The sequence below is a fragment of the Catharus ustulatus genome, chromosome 8 (assembly GCF_009819885.2).
Source record: "Catharus ustulatus isolate bCatUst1 chromosome 8, bCatUst1.pri.v2, whole genome shotgun sequence".
NCBI lineage: Eukaryota > Metazoa > Chordata > Aves > Passeriformes > Turdidae > Catharus > Catharus ustulatus.
This window is the reverse complement of record NC_046228.1, coordinates 27,776,653-27,800,699: the sequence shown is the minus strand read 5'-3', so window position 1 is coordinate 27,800,699 and position 24,047 is coordinate 27,776,653. Positions and strand designations below refer to the sequence as shown.

Here is a 24,047-nt window from a genome sequence, read left to right as displayed (position 1 = left end):
TGAACTTATTTTTAAGTACCATCAAGAGCCCTCAGCATCACTATCTGAAATCTCATCTTTATTCTATACTTCCTCTTTTGCTACTGTCCCATGAGGCCTGATTTTGTCTTTGATGCACAGTCAATTTTTCCCAAATATTTTCTCCCAAACGATTTAGAAGACTTTCAAGGGAACAAGATAGAAACCAGCCCCTTTCTTGCTCTCAGAAAAAAATCTGCCCTTGTTTTGAAGAAAACTGCACTACATACACAAGCAGAAGGCTCTTCAATAGATGTCTAAGAGTCTCCTTTGACTAGACACTCCTAATTTGAGCAGGAAAAGACAGATGGTCCTCACCTGTGCCTACAGAGCTCTTGTTTTAGCATCAAATAAAAGGGCTGCCCTCACAGCAATGGAGAGCACTTCAAAAGCCCAGTACAGACTGGGTGCAGAAGTGGCAATTTGCACTTTCCACGGATCCACTGAGAAATCTGCTGCTATTCTACTACACCCTGTTCAGCCTAACTGTGGTCCTTAACACTAGGAGCCTGGTGGCATGACCTGGTGGAGCTAAAGAGACTGAGCAGGGACACAGGGCAACAGGGAAGTATCTGCTTTATCACAAGGTTTGGAACCCTCTCAAACCAAGAACATTTTGAGTGTCAGAACAGAGAAGTTTTACAGCAAGCACTAAGAGGAAAGCAAGGTCAAGCTCAAATGAGGGGACTGGCACCAAAACTCTGGCTACCTTTGCTGCCAGAATTCTGGATGGATAGGCTCTACTTTAACCTTTCCAGAAGCTGTACTGCCAATAAACAGCAGCGGGAAATGCACAAACCCAGCCATTCTGATACAGTTCCCTTGCGCATTAGACAACTTCATGTACTCTTGTCAAGAGCAACGAAGAGCTGGAGGGAGCTTCCATGGGATTTTCTTTAATAACATTTTGATATTCTTTAGGAGATTTAGCTGATGAGCAGAAATTCCCTACCTGAATGAGAGCAAGACACATGTGGCACTCCATTATTCCATTCCATTCTCTCTTGTCTCACATGCTGCTGATGTTAGTTTACCCAGATTTAAAAAGAGAAACCCCATTCCCTTGTCTTCGTTCTTGTGCAGGACCAAGGGAGAACAGAACAAGACAGAGGGACAATGTGCACAACAACAAACAGGTAGGTTCAGGAGAAGGGCAGTGCATTATAACCACTGATTTTCTTCCTAACATTAACAAACTGTATGGAAATTGGTTATTCTAGATAAATGAAGAATTTGTTGATTGACAAAAAGGGTTTTCAAAGTTTTCTCAAACACTCATTCTGTGGATAATTTGAACCCAAGACACTGACACAAAATTCTGACTTGCCCAGTCATCTAAACTACCCCATCCACTGAGCTTGCCTTGTTCTCACTACTTTACTCTCAGATTTGTTAGGAACACCACTGGATTTTATCCTCACACTTTTCCTGTGACAGGAAGAAGTTATGCCTGAACTATTCATTTAATTATATATCTATTGCAAACAGATTCTCCATATCCCAAGTCTTGTTTTAGATTAGCAACTGTTTTAGGATTGCCTGTATTAATGAGTAAATAACGAGCATTAGCAAAAGCAGTGGCCAGACACTCTGATTTCCCATACTAATTTGTCCTTAATAATGCAATTGAAATATTGGTGTACTCTTATTCTTTGAAGTTCATTTAGACTTTCTAAGAACTCAAGTGTCAAAGTACTTTTCTAGCCCACAACGTTTTGTTCTTTGTTTGTTGGGTTCTTTTTTCTAATTTCAAGCCTCCACTGCTCCTGATCCTTCACCAAGCAACCGACATTCATAAACACTGAAATCCAGAGCCCTTGGAAAGTTGCTGCATCTTGGCTGGAACACTTTGCAGAAGTAATGGTGATTCCAATAAACAGGTATATTCATTTGCAAATCAATACCAGAGTGGAAATTGCTCTAGAGGAAATGCTCTAGAGCCATTGGTCTCTTGATTTAACTGTTTGCTCACAGCTACACAGGGTGTTCTCAGCTCCAGTGCTGTGGTAAAACACAGTTCACTGTGTTCACTTTTAATTACATCAGCCAGCATGAAAGCTTCAGTATTTTAGCAAGGTCTTGTGGGTTTTTTGTGGTTTTGGAGGGTTTCCTTTTAATAAATTTTTGGTCAAAGTGACAAGAACTTACTTGAGCTTTATACATAAGCAAAGCTCCTGGACACAGCATAAATAGGTCATTACCCCTTTGTAAGGATTTATATATACTCTTAATTCTAACTTTAGATTACAAATTACAACAACGAAAATATATCTCATTAAATGCCTATGTAGATCATTTTAACATGAGCAGCACTATTATTTACTGTAAGGATCTCTGAAACACTTTTATTTGCCACAAGTAGTGAGTTAAATCTATCACAAAGGGACACTCTGGAAAGGGGAGTGCAATAAAAGGAACAAGAGAAAGACATAATTCTCTGGCTAGCAAAGTTGAATTTCATTTTTCAAAGTAGCAAAAACCACACCAGAGATAAGGATTAGGCACACTGCCTTGTGTCCATGTCAATGTGACTGCTATACCCCTGACATAGGAGGCAGCTGCTATCTTCAACACAAGCACCAGTACAGCCAGGTTGATTTAAACACACAAAAAGACTACAGAGCTCAACACTCCCTCTTACTTTCTCAGTAACTTCTAATTCCATGTATCCAACCAGGCCTTTCCTCTGCAGATGCCAGGAGGGTCAGCCTTGAAATGCCAAAATTGACTATTCAGCCTCAGGTTGTTCACAAATTTGTTGATGCTTTGACACTGCCACTGAGTCGTTTCATTCAGGATTGCTTTCCTTATCATCTGAGACTGCAGCATTCCACAAATTTCATTTGGAAATCATAAATAGCAGTTTCTGCTCAAGTCACCATTAAACTGTGGAGAGTTTTGGGACCAAAGCCTGGTCGATGTTATCCCCCACACTGAAGCATTCCTCACGTTCCCCAAGAGATTTCTGAGCTTTGCCAGGATACAGATTTTCCCTGCTCACTCACAGTAAGGGTTTGACCTTTTTTTTATTTTGCTTTTTGTGTCTTCATCATTCACAGGAAACTCAAGGCTGATGAGCCTTAGTGAGGTAGCTTTTCTACCCTGTTCCTGTTCCATTTGGTCAGCATTGCAAATCCCCTGCATGAATAATGTTCAATTCCAAAAGGTTTTTAAAGGCACAGTTCTTCACCCAGTTTATCCTGAAAGGTGCCAACACTATTTGCAAATATCAGTAGAGCACATCAGAAATTTGAATGTTCTTAATGTGTTGAAACAAAAAAACCCTGAAGAGCTTGCACTCTTTGATTCATTTATGATCCAGTATCTTTATTCTCTTTTTCAGCTGCACAGAACACAAACATTTACTCTGTGTTCTTCTGCATTTCTAGATGTACAAATTCCTTCTTAAGTGACTGACCTGGGCATGGTATAATCTGCAAGTTGTGCATGTATGTATAAATATAAAATACATACAGTACATGCATTATTTTTTTATATTTGTATATATTTATATTACATAAGCACATATACTTTACTCAAATATGCTTGCCACTAAATATAACAGCTATTAAATGGTTCTACTAAGTAATTAATTATTAATAATTTTATGGGGTTTTAAGGCCTTCCTTTTATTACTGTTTTGTCTCCTTGGTAATATTTTTAGCACTCCTGCATGCCACAGATTTTTTCAAATTGGACAGTTCCACTGCTCATTTGCCCTGGATGCTGTAACCACCTTATTTACACAGGGGCATTTCCAGTGCCAGGGTGCCTCCTGTTTATGGGAGCCAACAGGGATGAGTCTGTCTTGAAATGCACATTTTTATTAAGAATTCATAACTGAATCCAGGCTGAAAAGCTCTATTTGCTAGGTGGTTCTTACTCTCAATCGAGATGCATTCAGAACTGACATTGATTTTTAAGATACCTTGAATGCTAGTACAGTTTAGAAAATGAACACTGTGGTGCAATGGGTTTTGTTTGGAGGACTTTTTAACGTGTTGATGTACATCTCAAAATAATCTCTATACTCTTTAATAAAATTATGGAAAAACTTGTTGAGGAACTTGTAACATTTTCAAGTCAATATATTTCCATTAAACACACAAAGTCATTGTCATATGCCAAGGCTTAAGTTTTTTTCCTTCACAGTATTATCTAAAAATAATTTTAATGTGATTTTTTCCTTTGGAAAGCTGGAAGCAAAATATGAATTATATATCAAGACCAATCACTCAAGGTGCTTTCCTAAAGAGTGTCCTTGGAACCCAGTTGCTATTTGCACAGACATTAATAAAGTGCAAAGCTTTTAAATCTGATTGCTTCAACTTAAATGGATGGGTCAGTGCCAAACAAATTGATCTCTTTCATAGTGCAGGGTCTATAGCAAACTATAACTCCATAATAATGAAAGGACTCAATTCAATAAATAAAATACAGATTTTTAAAGTTACCTGAGCACCCCTTTAAATGCTCTGTACAACTGTATGTGCAAGTTGAACTGTTTACCTGAAACTAAAGCCAACACACATTATTCAAAGAGAGTTTTAATATTTGACACAGTGTGTAGGGGTTAAAGGCTGCGGGTCTGAAAAAAGGATCACTGGAGTGACAGGACAATCAGTTCTCTCAAATGAAACAACCAGGGGTCAGTGGTGGCAAAGACATACCTGGCAGTATCAAATGAAAGGATGACCTTTTGGGCAACTTCTTGGTTTGACATTTAGAACTTCAATCCCTGTTTCAGAAGAACTCAGTAAATTGCCTAATTTCTCTGTAACCCCATGCCCCAGCTGGTAAAAAAGGGACTAATGACCCTCTACCTCTATATTTAATGTTCTGTAACAATAATCATTAGGTACCTGTCTCAACAGAAAGGGATCAACCTTGGAAATTGAAAACATGAAGCTATGAAAACATATCTTGACAAAACCCTGAACAAGCAGTGGACAAAAAAAAAAAAAAAAAGCAAAACCGGTAAATCTCTGTACAGAAATCTGATTATACTTCCTTCTCTGAAAATTTCAGCATGAAGACTTATTCAGTAAAAAGGTATTACTAAAAATAAAAACTATCAGAAATTGTCCTTAGGACAAAAAGTCCTTCCCCACAGAGGATACTGTCAGAGCCACTTTTATTCCCTTAGCCCTCACACTGCAAAGGAAATGCTCCCAGACATGAGAAACTCTCTTTTCTCTCTCAAGAAATTTTGCACATAGCAGAACAACCAGCAACAAAAAACATGTAATTTCTACTGTCTGTCAATATATAGCTTTGACTGGAGGATAGCACACAAAGCAGCTGCTGATAAGAACTGCAAAGACAAACAGAGCTCAATCCTAATTTGTCACCCTGGAGCTCACACAGCGCCCACCCAAAAAGGTGATGTAAACCCCAGCCCACACAACGTGCTCCCACCCAGCCTGCCCCTTCATTCCACATGTCCAATGCCTTACAGTCTTTGGAACCTTTTAAGATCTTCCAAAGAGCTGCCCTCATAAGAATTAGAGGATCTCACCACATACCTTTAAAGTATTTTCTTCTTACCCTGTTTCTTTTCCCAGAAAATGTTTTAGACCTGTCCTTTCTCACTCTCTTGAAGTCCCCGTACCTATCACCCCATTCTTCCTCTCCCTTCTATTTGCAAGACCCTTTAACATATGGATCACTTGACTGAAACTGTTCCTACTGACATTCCCTTTTTTTTAGCCACAGTATAAAATTGTTACTGTGTCCTGTTGGATTTTCCAGATGCTTTTAAGAGAGATGATCACATTTCTTCCTGATAAACCTCCTCTTCCCAGCACCTCTCATGACACTCCAGCACAGTTTCTCCAGGGAATACTTTCTGTGACATTCTCCATGCTCCCAAGGAGGGTCCCACACCCATTCACTATGTAATCTTCTTTTTTTTACATTAACTCCATCCAGCAAGCAAATTAGCCAAAAAATCCGTATGTCATTCATATGAGGATGAGTCTGGATCTGCTTCTCTGTGAGACATTTTTCATATTCTGGTCAGTCTAAACTGACTGCTTTCAGGATATCCCTACAAGCTTCATGTGGATAAGAAGATTTCTCAACACTCTCCCTTCAAAAGGCAAAGAAAATCCTTTTTTTCAGTCAAAATGGACAACCAGCTGATCAGACCTGCCAATTTGGACTACAACACAAGTGTCATCTTTGACTCTTACTTCTCATCCAGGATAAGCCCAAAATCTCAGAGATTCTTTAGACACAGTCTTTCTAAAAAATAGGTTTTTTAACCCATCTGTAATGCAGAAATTCCTTTTCCAGCTCTGATGATATTACATATTGATTACTTCCAAGCTCATCTTTCTGACCTTAAGAATCACAAGCCCCTCTCATATCTCAGTGAAACTTCTGCTGCAGAGGATCTCTAACCCCTGCCTTTGATCATTTCACCCAACTCTTCATATTGCTTCAATAGCTCCCTTGTTACCTGTCACATCAAAGATAGGCTAACGATTCTCACTTCCAATACTGCACACTTCTTATTCCCATCTTTCAGGTTATCTCTAACTCATCCTGAAGATTATGGCCTTAGTGCCAACATCCTTCACCTACCCCTATTTATAAAAACATTTCCACAAATATTTTAAAATTCTTAGTCTAGTTTAGTTAATTTCCTTTATTTTCAAAAGGCTCATTTCTAAGATTGTGGAACAAGGACACTGTTTGTGCTGCATAACAACATTCATTAGCAATCCCTTTCACTCCACAGATGTCTCTATCTGTCATTTGTTACCCAGTGCAAATTCTTTAGGGACACATATTCATACAGCACCCAGTAAAACATCCTAATTCATAACAAGCCATTCAAGTATAGCAAGCACAGGCACACCAGTTCTAATAGCACCAGGAAAAAGAATTACTGGCATAGGACTACACCCCCTTTCCAAAAGAGTTTTTAAACCCTTGTTACTTTGCAGTGTTTGCCACCCTCCAAGGTGCCAAGGGAAATGAAGTGACACCTGGCACTTTGAGCTGACGACCCTCCACACTATTTCCCTGACACAGAACACTCTGTGCCTCAGGAAAAGGCAAGCTCTTTGCACAGTTACCACACTGTCTCAAGTTATAAGCTTAATTTAATCCGATCTAACCACTTGTCCTTGATGAACAAGGTTCCCAATCATTTCTCCCCTTGCATTTTGCAGAGCACTCCCTCGAGCCTCTATCTGGGATTTTTCAGGAACTCTACCCTTTGAACTGCGAAGAACAGATGTAACACTCAGTGTTGTCTCCTACACAGGGGGCTGAGCCCCAGCAAGGCTCACCCTCACACCTACACTGGGTGCTGCCTGCCTGGCACAGAACTGCAAGAGGAACACAGCACCGGTCCTAGGATGCCTTCCTTGGGATTAATCTTAAACCCACATAAATCTCACCTGAGCTCTTCTCTCACACAAGGCACTAAACTCTGTGCTGCCAGCAATTAGTAAAGGCTTAAATAGATTTTTTTAATTAGTTTGAAACTAAAAATAAGTCTTGGGTAAATATAATTTTATTTCACCGGCTAAAGTTGCTGAAAACCTCCTGTGAAAGATGCCAAGCAGGTGCAAATTATTATCAGCAATTATTACTCATCCCTTCCAAGGATAATGGCCTTCTGCTGTGACCTCTGGGACAACAAACAAAATGAATCAGTGATTTTCTCAATCCAGCACACAGGTCTAGAAGTGCATTTTAGGGAAGAGATGATTGTGCAGAGTCCTGTACTCCCAAGTTAGTCCCTGTGCTTAGAAAGATGGGAAAAGTCAACACCTTATGGTGTGTACACACTAGTGTTGGAAGTTCAAAATTTTAATATCGAATAGTTACAGTATGTATTTTCTAATCCTCAAGGCCAAGCTTCCCCAGATCAGTCAGCTAAACAATTCACTAAATTTATATGAAAAAGTAAAACTGGAAGATGGTAAATAGCTTTTTTTATGGCCATTACTTATTCTGATTTTTGTAAGGCAAACATATTTTCTCATGTACCTGTGCTGCTTCTGCCAGTGCCTTACAATAGGCAAACACTGGTATAGTGATGAAATGAAACTGCAGGAGGCTATTTTAAAATTAATCATCCATAATTAATTAGTAATATCTCCTTTCTGGTAAATTATACCTAAATTGCAGAAAATTATCCTTGCTGAGAATGATAAAGTCATCTACAGCTTTGTAGTATTTCAGAGAAACATTTTGCATATATTTATGTATTGTAATGACCACAGATATGTCAGGATATTCAGTTCCACTTTGCACTATACTAAAAATGCAAATGCATAGGAACTTTATCTTTAAATTACACAGTATTCAAGGGGTCACCCAAACAACCTGAAGTGAAATAATTTGGAAAACAGATCCGTGAAGGGTAGGTGGAGAGGGAGTTAGTTTTTGATAGCCTTGTTTTTTTAGTGCCCACTAAATTTGTCCTTCTTAACTCTTGCAGAAGCCAGCACTGAGTTCTTTAAAAGCAGTACTAAAGAAAGTGGATTGGCTGTTTCTAAGTACAACCCATGTCTGTTTCCAAATCATTAAGAGATACTGTTCCTTCAAAAAAACCCCAAACACAAATATGCCTTCCCCTGACTGCTAGAATCTTCCCCATCTTTTGCTTAAATCTATTCAGAGTTCTAGATCAGCAAATGAAAAGTTACAAAAAATGTTTAAAAACCTGGTTTGTTAAAAAAATTTAGTGAAGCTCACCACACGAATGTTAACTCAAGATATTTTAACAATTTATTCAGCTACATTTTTGGCACAGTTTCCTTTGGACTTGACATCCTTATGTGTGGACAGCAGCACATTTTGAAATGACTCATTTTCTAGCAGCTGAGCACCTGCAATGAAACAAGGACCCAAAAGTGCACTGAGGATGAAGCATTTGGAGCAGGAGGAATGTCTGGGTTTTGTACATACAGATTTAATGACAGTTAAAAATACATGATCCTCTATGTATATGCCCCCAGTCACCAGGTTCAGAACATGAGCTGAGAAATCAGGTTCCTTCAGAACAGACATCATTGCTGACACTGAGAGACACGGTAAAACTGCCAGTAAAGCAGTATTTAGACACAAAAGGGCTTTGTGTACCTCTGGCCAGTGTATCCAATTTCTGTATTTTTTTCTCCGTTGACCCATAAAGCCTCACTGCTGTCAGTTGTTGCTAGATAGATAAAACTGGGTGCAAGCCTCCTGTCTCTCATGATTTCAACATTCAGGTTCAAAATCTCATGCAACATTCTAGCAAAGTAAAAAAAAAAGTATTAGAAAATTATTGCCCCTTCTACCTGCAGTAGTAAAAGGGATGTCATTTAAACGAAGCTAAATAAGGAATTCATAAAGTCATTTGTTCATTCCCCCCCCACTTCATAGTGTCTACAAATCCATGTAATTGACTGTTCCAAACACATTTGATTTGGATCCCTGTGAGAATAACCCCATCCCTTGGATTAGTCATAGTGGAGCAAAATGTAGGAGGGTTTGTGTTTTGGGAGGTTTTTGGGCCCAGTGGAAAGAAACTTGCTTCAAAGCCAATTTATCCCAGAATGGGAGGGCTTTGTTTTCACTTAGGTTTTAGCAATTCAATGAGGTTTGTTTGGGCTTTAATTATAATTATTATTCTCTTTAAGCACAAAGAGTCTTAGCATATTGAAAATGTCAACAATAGCAGACAAGATTCTAGCTCTAAGGAAGAAATAGAATACCAGAGGAGGATTTAGAAGAAATAAGGCGGGCATAATTTAACTTGAACTATTGAAAGAAGAATGTATTATTTCTACAGTTCTGTTACCAGCACTCACAAATCACTAGCAGCTCTTTAAACATAGAAATTGCCTTCTAAAACAGAAGAGGCATAATATTTTTTTACCAAAATTCTTCAACAATATAACAATATTTCAAGATGTTTATATACTTCATATAAAACAGAGATATGGACTAATATGCTGAATGTTTGCAACATAAATTTAAAATAGCAAAAAAAAAAAAAAAAAAAAAAAAAAAAGAGAGAGAGTGATGAAGCGCTAAGTGCCAGAAAATTAATATTGAATTTTTTTCCTGTTAAATTCTAAGAAGTGAATGTCCCTGGAAAACCATTTCATACAATTGCTTGTGGGTGCAAATTGTTCATGATGCCATAAATAATTCATTCAGCTCCAGTCAAGTAATAGCATGTCACCAACTGCAGAAGGGAAAAGAGAAGGCTGGAGTGCTGCTCCCTAACAAGTGCCAAGTGAGAGTGCTCTGGGAGGAAGAAGCTCAGAATCTTCAGTGACCAGGATTAAAGGAAGGCCACAAATCACTGTGAAATGATCCCAAAAGCAGGATATCTATATTTATTTTAAAGACTCGGTCAGAACACTTAGCAGGAACTAGGGTGAAAGAGAAACAGAAAAGTTTTACCTTCCAATGAGGACACTGAGGTGATTATAAAAACAGGGCAGAGATAAATTACAGCTGTTCAACAGAGTTTTATACTGGAAATTTTAGCTTCAACTCAAATTGTAATTGCTGTGATTCACATAACCCTGCTGCATTGATACAGCAGTTTTGTATTAATTTTTAAAGGAATTAATCTGCTCTCTTTTATTATAGCCTTCTTTTTTAAAAACTTGCTTACTGTCCTAGGCATGCAAAGTTCTGCTTTAGGCTGCTGTGCTGCAGGGATATGCATTTAACCTTCCTGCAGTCAGCTTACAAGCTTATAGGCAAGGCAGGCTCACAAGGAACTACAGCACTTGCAGAGATCCACCTCAACAAAAACATTTTTCACTTCAGTGAAGCTGCCAAAAATACAAGTAATGCTGAGTTAAAGGTTTTGTAAAGCTGATAATGCCTTTCTTTTTTCAAGTCAGTAACTACATGCAACTGGGTTACAGCCTCCATTTCACTGGAGTTCCAAAGTAAAGGTTGTACATAAATACTGCAAAGAAGGAAGAAAAAAGTCTATGAAGCAAATGATATAATCTATATTTATAAAGACAAATCCTATTAAAATATGTATCCCAAATAAACCATGTGTTCTGTGAAGAATTAAGAAACCAACCCCTCCACAGAGGTCAGGAACTGCACATCTGCCACAGGAAACTGGAGAAGCGCTGAACTGTAAGATCTTTTCCTCCTCTTCAGATAGGTTGTATATAACAAGTACAAAGTCTAAACTTATTCACACAACAAATGTTTCCTGGCAGGCCTTCACAAGGGCTCCTGGGTCACCTAGAACATCCTGCACACCAGCGCAGGACAAACTGCTAGCCTGATTTACCAGAGTGTTTTACCTAGTGAACTCCTGAATGCCCTGCAGAACGATGCCTCCCTGAACTCTCCTGTCCAGCACTCCCATTGTCCCACTGACCTCCCTGTTAGAAAGCATTCCCTGTTTAGCTTTGGGTCATTACTTCCTGATAGACAAACCATGATCACCTCAAATAATTCCTCCTCTGCTCATGCTTCTTCTCAAGTACCTGGCAGCTCTATTCCCTCAGGCAGGCTGTATACAGTGTGCTCCTGAGGCCTCTGCTCAGAGCTCGTGCTCTCCCATCGTTTCATCATTTTTGTCACCTCTTTGAACTTTTTTCCATTTATTCATTTCACTGTATAGCCCCTAATGATTAAAGCAATCCATACAAATAATACTCTACTTGCAACAGAAAAAACATATCCATTGCTAAGTGAAAGAGACAGGCGAATCTCACTGTTTCAAGGAGGGAGCCTTTTGAGTCTCAGATTCCTGTGTCTGGACCAAAGAAACTAACAGAAAAGGTAAGGTAAAAGTGCTAAATCTTTCTGAATTACTAATTTTTCCTACTGCCTTGGATCATACAATTTTCAAAATATAAGATTGTTTTCCTGGCACACATACACCTGTTACAATTGAGACAAATATATCTGTGACTTTTGCAGATGGAGAAACGAACATTTTTCTCAACTGTTTAAAGGAGGGACACTCTTTAGATTAGGTTTGCTTCAATCCCTAAATACCCTTTTAATGCATGATCTAAGATATTTAATATTTTGTAAATGCATTTACCATCCCTATTCTGAATAAAGGCTGATTCTAGGCTTATAACAATACCAGTGAAAAAGATCTTTTTCTGTCTCCTCTCAGTTCTTACAGTCAAAGCATTATCATAGCAAAATGTTAAATCTTGAAAACTTACAAAAGGTCAATAATTTCTACTGCAGTAATTTTGACACATGAGAGGACCAGGCACCAATAAATGTTAAGATAGTTAAATCAAAACCATGCCTAAATAAAAATTGGAGAACTGGAATTCTTCCACAATTCAACAGTTTTTCACACATGAGATGGCAGAGTCCCTGAACTCTGTACACCCAAAAGCAAATGAGATCTCTCTGGCCCACCCAAGAGCTGATGAGACTGAAACCCAGATCTGTATTTCTAGGAAGAAAAATGTATCATTTGCAGTATCAAACTAGGCAAAATAGATCTTGTACCAGCTTCCAATGGCTGACATCTATGATTTGTGCTAAGAAAAATCTGTTAAATCTGTTTACTTCAGGTTTCATAATCCAAGCACTGTTCTTATTTTTGTTCTGCATTTCACCAGAGGCTTGGTGTTCAGCACCCAGTTTTCATGAAGATATGCTGTTAGCCAACACATTTTAACAAAAATCTGGTTGAAGTTTGTCAGACATTTTTCCCTTACTACAAAATATCAATTCAGCAAAATGGAAAATCTTAAGAAACCTCTTTTTCACATGAAATTTTCCATTTCCAGAAACAGAGCTTTAAAATCTCTGTGCTCTTCAAATTTTTTTCTAACTGGAGCTAAAGAAAAAAGAAAATAAATATGTGCAAAATCTACAAATAAAATATTTACATTTTTTTGTAGTGTAGCTACTTAGACTTTTTTCAGAAGGCTTTTTTACATAAAAAAAACTGAAAAAAGCCACCCTCAAACAATTTCCAAGGTGCAGAATGAGGTTGGTAACAACAGCAGTCAGTATAGAGCTCTATAGTATAAAATACCAGCTGTGGAATTGAGTAAACCCAAAGGCACTTACTGCCACACATTGTGAATGATGTGTTTCAGTAAAATACATTAAAATGTGTATTCCATTTAAGCTGCAGGTTGTTGTTTTAAACTCCCTGAAAATATGCTGTAGATAATTAGTTGCACTTATTGACTAAGATATTGAAGAACTGCAGGCATTGTAACTCTCCACACAATATAAGTTCAGCCCCTGTCTGGGAAAGATTCTCCCCTACACTCTGCACCTCGTATCTCAAGCCTTCTGAGAATTCCTTTCTAAGATTTAAATTTTCTCTTATAAAGTTTTTCTGAATCAATCAAGATTCAATATAGGAAGATTGCCAAATAAATTACTTTTCATTTCTGCCCACTGTTAAACTCCTGCAGGGAGCTGGAAATATATCAGGGTCATTAGTCTTAATGCCTATAATACACAGTGCTTTAAGGTGAAGTGAATAGTAAAAGAGTTTAATACAGTTTAATACTGGCCCCTACCCTGGAGACACCTCAAGGTTCTGACAGAGCACTCACCTGACGCCAAACAATCCCAGAGCCCTGTGCCCCCAAAGGGGACACAACTTCCACCCAGCTGGGGTCTGAATAAAACATTTCCCTTTAACCTGGTTGGGATACTTTGTTAGGACTCCCAGGAAAGCCAAGCAAAGTGCATTTCTGCTGGAGGTCTCCCAAGAAAACCACTGACTGAGCGGTGGACAGCTGCACACACTTTGAGGTCCTGTAACACCCTCCTCCTTTTACGGGAAATACCTTTGTGTGTGCACAAAGCTGAGGAGAATTCATCTCTGTGCCTAGTCTTTTCCAAACTACCTATTTGCCTCATTTATTTAGGATAAAATTTCTCCTGTTATCTAAAAATTTACAGATGAACACAAATGTAGATAATTTACTAAGGCTGTTAATGTATAAAAAAACCCTAATGAGCTAAATTGAGTTGATGTTTTTTAATTCAACAGGCTTTGATGAAACAAAACTGATAACTGGAAACAGGTCCCATCCACATTTTAATTCCTTGGTTCAGTCATATCCCTGGTTAGTTAAAAAAAATTCACACCCCTACTTTATTGCCAAAATCTTAGCTAATGAATACACAAATTTAAGATGAGACTCAAACTCTCATTCTCAACTCTGACATATAAAACACTGTAATATAATTCATTATTTAATATTAAGCAAGCTGGATAAAACTAATGAATGCCAAAACTTAGCCCACAGCAAATTAATTAAAAATTTGCCCAACAGCTACCTCCCTGTCCTAATTAGCATCACTGATTTCAAGAAACCACTAAGAAAAAAAGACAAACATTTAATTTCAACTTCGTATTTCATAAAAATCTCTTTGATTCAACTTTCAAACATCAATAATGTGCCCCTTTAATACAAATTTGGAGATTTCCACAGAAAAGACAGCTCTCTCAGGCACATTGTGTTTCATCTCTGGCAGGTACTGCAGATTTTCTGGTCACTTGTTACCAGTGGTTGAAATCCAGGACAAAAGTATTGATACAGAAGACAACCAGACAAAAATAATTACCCCCCCCACAGACCTGTATATTATATTACATTATATTACACCATATTATATTATATTATACCCATGTTTCCCCATTTGCATTAACCACAAAGCAAGTATTCCATGGAGCATGTGATATTTCAATTCCCTGGCACTCAGGTCTGACCATCTTATTTGACATTAGACAACCAGCATTGTCAAAGGAGCAAAATAAGGGCCATAATTAGTGTTTCTGAAATGCTGATGATAAAAAAAACTTGTGTACTGACCTCATTAATAAAAGTCTGGGCTCCCCGGGGGCTCAGCAGTAAGATTGCCCTTCGCAACGTGTCCCGATAGCGGTTCAGCTCCTCCGTTTTCATGGTGGTGAAAAGGTTGGAAAACACTCTGCTGATGTTCCTGTCCACTTTTTGTAATGATACATCAAGTCCCAGTCTGGAGGCCTGGTCGAGAAATCCCTGCAGCCCACGGATATCTGTAACACAGGAGGAGGGGAAAAATTAAAAAAAAAAAAAAAAAAAAAGAAGAAAATGGGGAAAAAAAAAATTAAAAAGGCCACTGCATCAACTGCCTCCAGTTAGGCAAGCAGCACTAATTATATAAAAAATACTTTTTTAACTGTTTTTTTTTTTCTTGCAGTGCTCTCTGAAGTAGAGTATTCACATAGCCATTTTCCATAGCTCCCTTTCATAGTGAGTGCCACTAGGGACACTCCATCATTTGCCTTTCCCTGAGGTCTGAGAACAACTCTTAGGAAGAGCCACTTCATGCATTTGGGTGGCTCTGCAAACCTCCCCAGAGGCTAAACAGAGTTTAACACCGCACAAACAACAAAGCCCCACCCCAACAGCATCACAGTTCAAACACAGCAGTCAGAAGCAGATAAATAAGCAGAGGATAAATCACTCACACCTAAACTTCTCAATGTCTGTAACTTCACAAAGCTGCTTTTCCCAAGGAAAAAAAAAAAAAACCAAACAACTATATCCAGAACATACACAGCCTTGCTTTTGATTTAATCTTTTTTTCCCTGTCCTGGAAATAATCTGCCTAACCAAAGGTTCACCATTTATCCATAAACTCATAAAATACAAAAAGCCCCAGTATAATTACAATATATTTAAGTGTTTTTTAAAAAAAAAAAAATTTAAAAATAATTAAAAGTGGTTCAAAGAAGAGAAATTTTGCAAGCAAGACCCTTCAAAACATGTTCCTTTGAGCTCTGTGCCCCAACTTCTAGATGACTTGAACAAATACATTTCCTTAACCACATTTTTTGGCATTAACATGAAGATTGCATTTCATACGTTCATGATGAAATCTGCTTGTTCAAAGTGTACTCTATCTTCATGACTCAGCATTTTTCTGCAATAAATGTTTGAGGTTTTATTTTGTAGTGAAATTTAGAACGAGAAAAATGTCAAAGCTTATATTGAACCAGGTTGCTCTCAAAATTAGCAGTGACTCAATCACAGCTGCACCATGTCCTTAGAAACCCTTAATTTTATGGCCAAAATGTCTAACTTGACATGAATAAGAAAGTATTGAAGCCTCTAATATTAATTTCTTACACCTTTGTCATTAAATTTCAGCTCATGGGTAAAAGTTGGAGCATACTTACTGATCCCATAGAGAAACCTTATCTTCAGAAAATGTAACTGCAACTAACAACACAAACTACATGTTAACAGCTGGTGGACAGTTTTGGGGTTTATTAAACCCTGAAGCAACCATGTTGTGACACTGATAAAGTCAGAGGATGGAACCCAGCCTACCTGAAGGCAGTGTCACTCCCTGCTGCCACACCTGAGTGGGATCTTAGACCATCCCTAAGCACAGCATTTCATGTGAAGTCATTTTTATCTCCCTTAAAAATGACATATGAAACCCAATATAAGTAACATCTTGTGAGGATACACCAGTTTAGGTCACATACAAGTGCAAATTATTAGGGTCAACTAGCAAATATCAGATCCAAAATAAAAACAAACTGCTTTGAGTAGCTTCACACTTCGCTCCAAACATGAGAATTTGTGTTAATGAGATTAATTCAGCTTCAAAAATCAGCTGAATTGCAGAGAGACATCAGAAATAGCAGAAACTAAGTTTGGGCTGTGCCAACCACAGCAGACTCCCTACTGACTCCTTAATTTTGGTTTAATTGATGTGATCATCCAGCCAGCCAGCCACACGATCAAGAAAGGTGCACTCAACAAGGGCTGTGCTGATCTGCTGCTGCTCAGCTTAGGCAAGTCTGCAGCAGCTTTGTGCCACTATCATAAACATTAGACTTGCTCACCATCCAAAATCCCCAGTCACAGGGGGAAGGAAGGGATTTATTGTTATGCAGGCATTTCTGGAAAGCAACAGAGAATTTCAGCATGTGTATAACTGCTAAATATTGCAAGTGTGCTGAAATAATGACAGTGACAAACAACTATCATTTACAGGTTAAAGCATTTCACTAAAGTTGCCAAAGCAAGTTTGGATTTTGTGAATTTAAATTCATTAGATAGCATTCATTACTACACCAGTGCAAACTTTATGGATATGGGTGACACAAAACACAGAGATTTTTCTTTCAATGATGTTTAGTCCTTCAAAATTACTGCAGCACTGGACAAGCAGTAAGAAAATTCCCTTTCTCATGGTTCAGTAATGACTTCTCTTTTTGTGTAAGCCTCCAAAGGAAAGCTGTTTACAAAAGATTAACTGTGCTGATATTGCTCTGGGGGTTTTGTGCCTCACGTTTTCAACTGACCTGATGAACTACCAGCTACAAATATTGTTGTAGACAAGTACAAAATACTTGATGCACTTAGTAAGACTATCTGGACTTGGAAGGGCATTTCATATTCCCTTACAAACTTTTCCCCCATGGAAAACTCATTATTTTCCGGTTTAAGAAATAGAAAGGATTCTGAGTTTTTCCAGCTTGGTGAGAAAGCAAAATCTGAGATGGATGAGATTGTCCAAGCTCAACGCTGCAAGCACAATCTGTGAGTTTTTCACAGATATAAGTGAATGTGAATTTATTCAGCGTTGGCAATTAGAAAGAACTGTGTGATGATATCTTCCTGAATGCTAACATGCCTGCTCCTACTTGACACTGGGAAAAAGAAGGAGACTTGGTGGGAACTCAAAGGTGGAAGTGGGAACTGAACAGAATTGTTGGAAGAGGTGACTAACTACTTTAGGTACCTACATAATGAAATCTTTTTTCACAAATAATTATTCACAACAATTACCAAGAGGGCAATCATTTCTTAAAATGTATCAGTACACAAATACACAAACACATGCCCATATGCAGGAGCATCTGTTTATAAGACATAATAAATTAGGCTCAGTCTTATTTTATCTGACATCACACAAGAAAGTGAGTGCCCTCATTTTTTTTTCCCTCCACTTAGAAGATCAGAACTCCATGCAACATTAAAGAAAAACTCAGCTTTGGTCCACAGCAGCTGAAACAGAAATATTCACAGGTACAGTTACAAATTTCTTTCCATTTCTCATAATCTAGGACAGCTAATCCTTCATTTTTTTCAACACTAAAAGGAGTCTGATACAGCTTACATAAAATTTGACTAAAATACAGGATTCTGTAAACAGTTTTGTCTGTTAAAATACAATTGTTTCCTGTCTCTTGTATCTTAATAGTGGTTTTTTATTGAAAAGTTTGGATTCTAACATTAGGGAGTTATCCTGGACCATTACTAATTAAATAATTCCTTGTGCCCCATTCATTTTACACTTTGTAGGCAAAGTATAACAATCCAAATTCTCACTTCTGTCTAGAAGAAAGGACAGACCAGTTTGTTGTAGGTATACAAACTACAGCCACTTCTGCCTTCAATCTTACAATTCTTTGCTTTTCTCAGGTTGTAGCCTACACTTGGCATTTGAAATCACATAATCATTTATTAATTTTCTAACTGCCCCTCTGATTTGTGCATGCTCAACATGAGGACTTTCAGAGGCAATATTTGAACATTTCCTCTTAGAAAGCATGGCTTCCTTGAAGAGGATGAAACACTTCAGGAGGAAAACTGTGCTAGAGAAAATGCACTTCTCATAAAAGGGATGCATAACACCATACAGTAATTGGGTATGTTTGCAATACTCTAGTGTTGACTACATAATCATGGAATCAGCAGGTTGGAATTGGAACTTGAAAAAAGTGAGAAGAAAAAAAGAAGGAAAATTTCTTATGAACTTTGTGCCTCTTCTGTTACAGTATCTGACCAGAGAAAGAATAGAATCTCTGTGTCCAAGAGACTTCTTCCTAATGTTGACAGATAAACCACATGTGCAGGTCTGACAACAGAAGGATAGGACAATTCTAGGGATAACCATGACAAGGAGGGAAGGAAAGCCTTGATACACTGCTGAGATATGAATTCTATCACTGTGTCAGAACTAATGCTTGCCATAAATAAAGGGCTTTATTGTACTATAAGGAATAATGGAATATATAATTTCCTGCTGGAGGTTAGGTTGGGTATTGTGCTGGCTGATTGGAACACAAACATAAAAGAACAGTACTAAATGTGGCATTAGCTATCTGTAAAGCTTATTGTCACCTACAAAGCACTTCCTTTTTATTACATTATTTATAATTTTTTTTAATACAAAAAGAGTTCCTAGTTTGCAGTAGCATTCATTTTTCATGAATTTACAGGATCTGATTCTTGGACTTGACAAAAGAGCTGGAAGCTATTATTTCTGTGTGAAACAGCTGTGTGGCTGGGCACAGCTGGCCTTTTAGGTTGGCTCACTGAATAAAAGAATTTCCAGGAGGTAGAGAGCACTATATCATCTTTTCAACACCAGTTCCTAACCCCACTTGACAGAAACAGAGGCAGCACATGGCCAGGAAGCATTTTACTTTGGGTGGAAAACTGCTGGAAGCAAACTGAAGTACCAAGCTGGAGCTGGAAGCATGGCTAAAGAAGCACCAGGATATAATTTCACACCCTGTCATTCTTATCCAAGCAGATTCTGGGAGGACTAAGTGTCGTCACTGAGTTCTGTTTTCAAATAACCTACGCAAATCCTTTCACTGATACATTTGTAAAAGGGAAAAATAAGTGAGTGTGAAAAACAATGAGATCAGGCAGGAGATGGTGAGGTTTGGAGTTGTCTCATTTGCAGATTGCAGACTTTACACTTCACACTTTTTTTCCTCCCAGTGTCAGTTTTATTTGAGCATTATTTTGACAATATTTAAAGCAGTGAGAAGACTATCAAGGAGCCTTGGATAGTTTTATTATTTTAGCATTTATACACTTACAAAAATAAGTTTACCTTTTCCAAGAATTGAGGAAGGGTATTTAAGGCATTGTTCTTTATATGCAAACTCCAAGAGAAGAAAAAAAAAATACTGTTTATTCTTTCTCAAAGACATGCTTTTGTGTCATTTCGATTCTCTTCAAATTGGACAATTATTTCATTTCTTGGCACAGAATAAAGCACACATTTCTAGTGTTCATTGATTTGAAAGATAACATATAAGCACTCAAACATGTTTCCTAAACCACTTCAGTTTTGTGGCTTTCATTCTTTTTATCTTACATTGGCTATTGTCCCTAATTCTTACAACTGCAAATTGTTTGCATTAGAAATAAGGGATAATATGCCCGGTGCTAGAAACAGAGACACATATCCTGATGATTAGACTCCTGCTGTATTGTCAGCTTTCTGAATAAATTATTTTGAATACCATCTTTGTCTCCTTGCTGCAGATAATAACCTACTTGAAGGATTCGAACATATTCTAGGATTTTAGAAAACTGGAAATGGACATACTTCTTCAGTCAATAAATAACAAAATTTTATTTCTCCAAACACTAGAAAGAAGACTACTATAGATGTTTCCAAAAGGAAATTATTTTGTCCAAATCATCTAGAAGAATCAGACTTTGAGCAAGCACTGAAACTTGTAATCTAAAATACTCAAAGAATGATCTTAACTGCTCAAATAGAGTGATGAGACCAGAAAGTACAACATAGTCTGTTACAATAGATATGACTGCATTAATATTAGAACATAAATACTTAATAGAGCAAAGTACACATGTGAAATGATATTAATACATTTTCTACTTTTTTTCTCTGCTTCTTACAATGTCTCTCCAAGCTTGTATTTCTCATTTCACCTACATCATTTCCTCATGTGTCTTTGCCTGCAATATTCCCACAATCAGTGCTAAGATAATTTTTTTCTAATCATTAGAACTCACAGTTTCAAATTGTGTCTAATTTAGTTACCTCACTCCTAATTAAGTTTCATTTCAAGAACTTTCTACTAAAAAAACCCTCTTGGCTTCTTGCATGCTTTTAGATAAGCCAGAGTTCACAGTAACACCTCTGCAATTATATCCCAATATTTTTGCTTTTTTTTAATAAAGAAATTAAGTCAGTAACTAAGCAGCCATTATTATAGCAAGTACAGTAATTTCACGACCATAAGGTGCACCGGTCTATAAGGCGCACTGTTTTTTTACAGCGAGGTCCACCCCCAGCTCCCCCCGTGCGGTTGCTGGCCAAGGCCCCGCCTCAACCCGGCAGCCATGGGCCCCCGGGTCTGCCTGTACCCGGCGGGGCCAGGGCATGCCCGCCGCTGCTCGGCGCCACCTCCCCAGGGCCGGGCTATGCCCGCCGCTGCTCGGCCCCGCCTCCATGGGGCCGGGGCACCGCGGGCCCCCGGGCCCCCCTGCACCCAGCAGCTGCGGCCCCACGGCCCCGCCTCCACCTGGCTGCCGCGGCCCTGCCGGCTCTCCCCACGGCTCACGACTCACACCTCCGGGTTGGCAAATTTCTGAACTTTTGCCCATATATAAGGTGCACCAGACTATAAGGCGCACTTCCAGCTTCGGGCCAAAATTTTAGTCAAAAGGGTGTGAAATTACTGTACATATAATATCAAGTACAATAAGTCCATTAATAAAATTCGATACTTTTAATTATTCTTAGCTTAGCTAAGAACAGCTGGACCAAATGAGACTAGACAGGCAGTTCTGCTGAGCTCCATGACCTGTTTCTGATATACAGAGTGAAAACCAGGAGGAATTGTGGATACCTCCCTGGAATAGTCTCCCAACAATTCCAATTGGCAGTGCAAGGAATTCCTCAGACAGATGTGATTTCTCTGTATTTCTATGCACTAATGGTCCATGTAACCCTGCACAGCTTTCTCCCCCCACAGAACAGCTCAGCTTCCTTTAAGCAAATGTAAATCTAGAGCATCCAAATCAGCTGACAGTCAGTATAAAAACCGGGAATTTTCAGAATCCCACTGGATCTGAGATTATTTTTTTTTCCCAATTTCACCTTTTTCTCCTGGACAGGCCTACTGACAGGGATCAAACACAAAGCAACATGAGAGCGCCTGCATTGCCTCACCAAACAAATCTGCAAGCTACATAACCCTTTCTCAAAGACATGAGAGAAAAGCAAGAAATGAGACATGTCAGGAAAAAAAATAAAACAGGCTATCAAAAACTTAAACTTTGAATAACACATAGAATATTGATTCACCATTTAAATCGAGATCACAGACTGACATTTGACCACCTCTCCATAGAAACAGAAAGTACTACCACGTGGGTTTCGATCCAAGCACCAGGATTAACCAAATGCAAACTTCTACTCTGAACTCCTTGTAATATCAAAGGTTCAAGTTTCTATAATGGCTGCCGAAATATTTGATACTGCCCACGTCAATATTATTTTCAGACTTTCAAAGATAAAATTACTTTGAATAGAGTCAAATCACAGGTTATTTTAACTCCCAAACAGATGGAAAAGGACAGAATGCACCATAAAGCCAGATGTGTTATATGCATAAACAGATGCTTCCAGACTCATCATAAAAGGTTAAAAATATTTAAGTTACTCTGCATAACTGATGTTTCACACCTGAACCAGCTGATCCAATCTGAAGGTAACTGGAGCTTCTCAGGAGGCCCAGAAGCACAAAAGCCTTTTAAAGGCTACAACAGCCCTTTCACATTTAGCATGAAAGGTCAACTACAGGTCTCTCCTGCTGGATTTTAACACTTAGCATTCAAAAGCACAAGGGAAAGCACCTCAGGAAATTCATTACTGTTGGAAAAATTGTGGACATATGCTACAATTGATGTAAAAAAGGGGATTTGCTGAAGAACCAGCATTTCTATTCAAATCACCCATTTGATTCGTCCAAGTGCAATAATTGCCAACTGTTTGCCCAATGGTTAAGCAGCTGAAATGAGCTGTAATCACTTCTCATCTCACTACTGCTCTTTATACATTAAAATACCTTTCAAGACACTACACAGTGCAACTGCCGTATCTTCTTGTAAGACCAAAAATAGCTGTATTGGCAGAAAATATGCTTTTGCTGATGTACAGCCTCAGTTGAAATGAAACATTTTTTTCACATAAACTAATTTCAATCATTGCATTAAATTGGTGAGTTTAATATTTGCTATGACTGAGTACCAGGAATCTAAACATCGATCCACCAGCACCTTAAAAAAACATCTTTTTTTCTCTTGAAGGGCTGAGATGCAGCTTTCTGAACCCATATTCTTTTATTTTAATATCTGAATTAATAGTATGCATTGAAGATGCTGGGACTGTAAGCCTGTCAGCTTTCACACAAATGTAGCTGCTATTGTATGGTATCTTTGGTTATTGTATTTTGATATTTCAAAAGCACCATTCAGAAATAAGACCAGTAAACCTAAACTAGGGATAAGCAAATGCAAGTAAAAGCATCCTGAAATGAACCAAATGTGCAAAGAGCATACCTGAAATAGAGAGGTAAATGTTCTCTCTTCTCATTCAGAGAAAATCAAAAGTCACCTGAGAATGTGAGACATTCATTTGGTGTGTGTATAGCTAAGTGTCCAGCAGAGAAGCTAGAAGCTCATCCCTTTGGATTTAATGGATTGTAGAGTGAGTCTCTCTCTTGTTTAAGTCAGCTTTAAATACCACATATTCTGATCTCAAGCGAGATGGCAATGAAATTACCGCAGATAAAGAAATTAAATCACCCCTTGAGGAAAGGTTACTGGCAGGAAGACCTTATTCTTTCATGTGTGTGACAGTAATTATTGCTTGTGTTCCTACACCTTTCAGCTAAGGATCTGAGTGTACTTTATAAACACCTGGACAGTATAAAAAAGTATAAATACAAGTCACATGAGCTAGTTGCTCTTGTCTACTGAACTACATGTCAGCAAATAGTAATTCAACTGTTTATTGGTACAGCCTCACTTTGAATATTGTGAGCTGTTTTGGGGACCAAAATACAAGATGAAAAGCTATCAGAGAGTGTCCAAAGAGGCCATGAGGATAGGGAAGGGCCCTGAGGGGAAGCCAAATGAGGAGTGACTGAGATCCCTTGGTGTGCTCAGCCTGGAGAGGAGGGGACTGAGGAGGGACCTCAGTGCAGTCACAACTTGTCAGGGGAAGAGGAGGGGCAGGCACTGATCTCT

At 38.4% G+C, this 24,047-nt stretch overlaps 1 protein-coding gene across 2 annotated transcripts in view; it reads right to left on the bottom strand.

Annotated features, from left to right (window-relative positions):
- Window positions 1-24,047, bottom strand: part of GRID1 (glutamate ionotropic receptor delta type subunit 1) — a 488,806-nt gene that overhangs the window by 203,080 nt on the left and 261,679 nt on the right. For both annotated transcript variants that reach the window (XM_033065524.2, XM_033065523.1), the window contains exon 4: window positions 14,829-15,034. In XM_033065524.2, coding sequence (XP_032921415.1) covers window positions 14,829-15,034 — 206 coding nt within the window. The remainder of the gene's footprint in view (window positions 1-14,828; window positions 15,035-24,047) is intronic.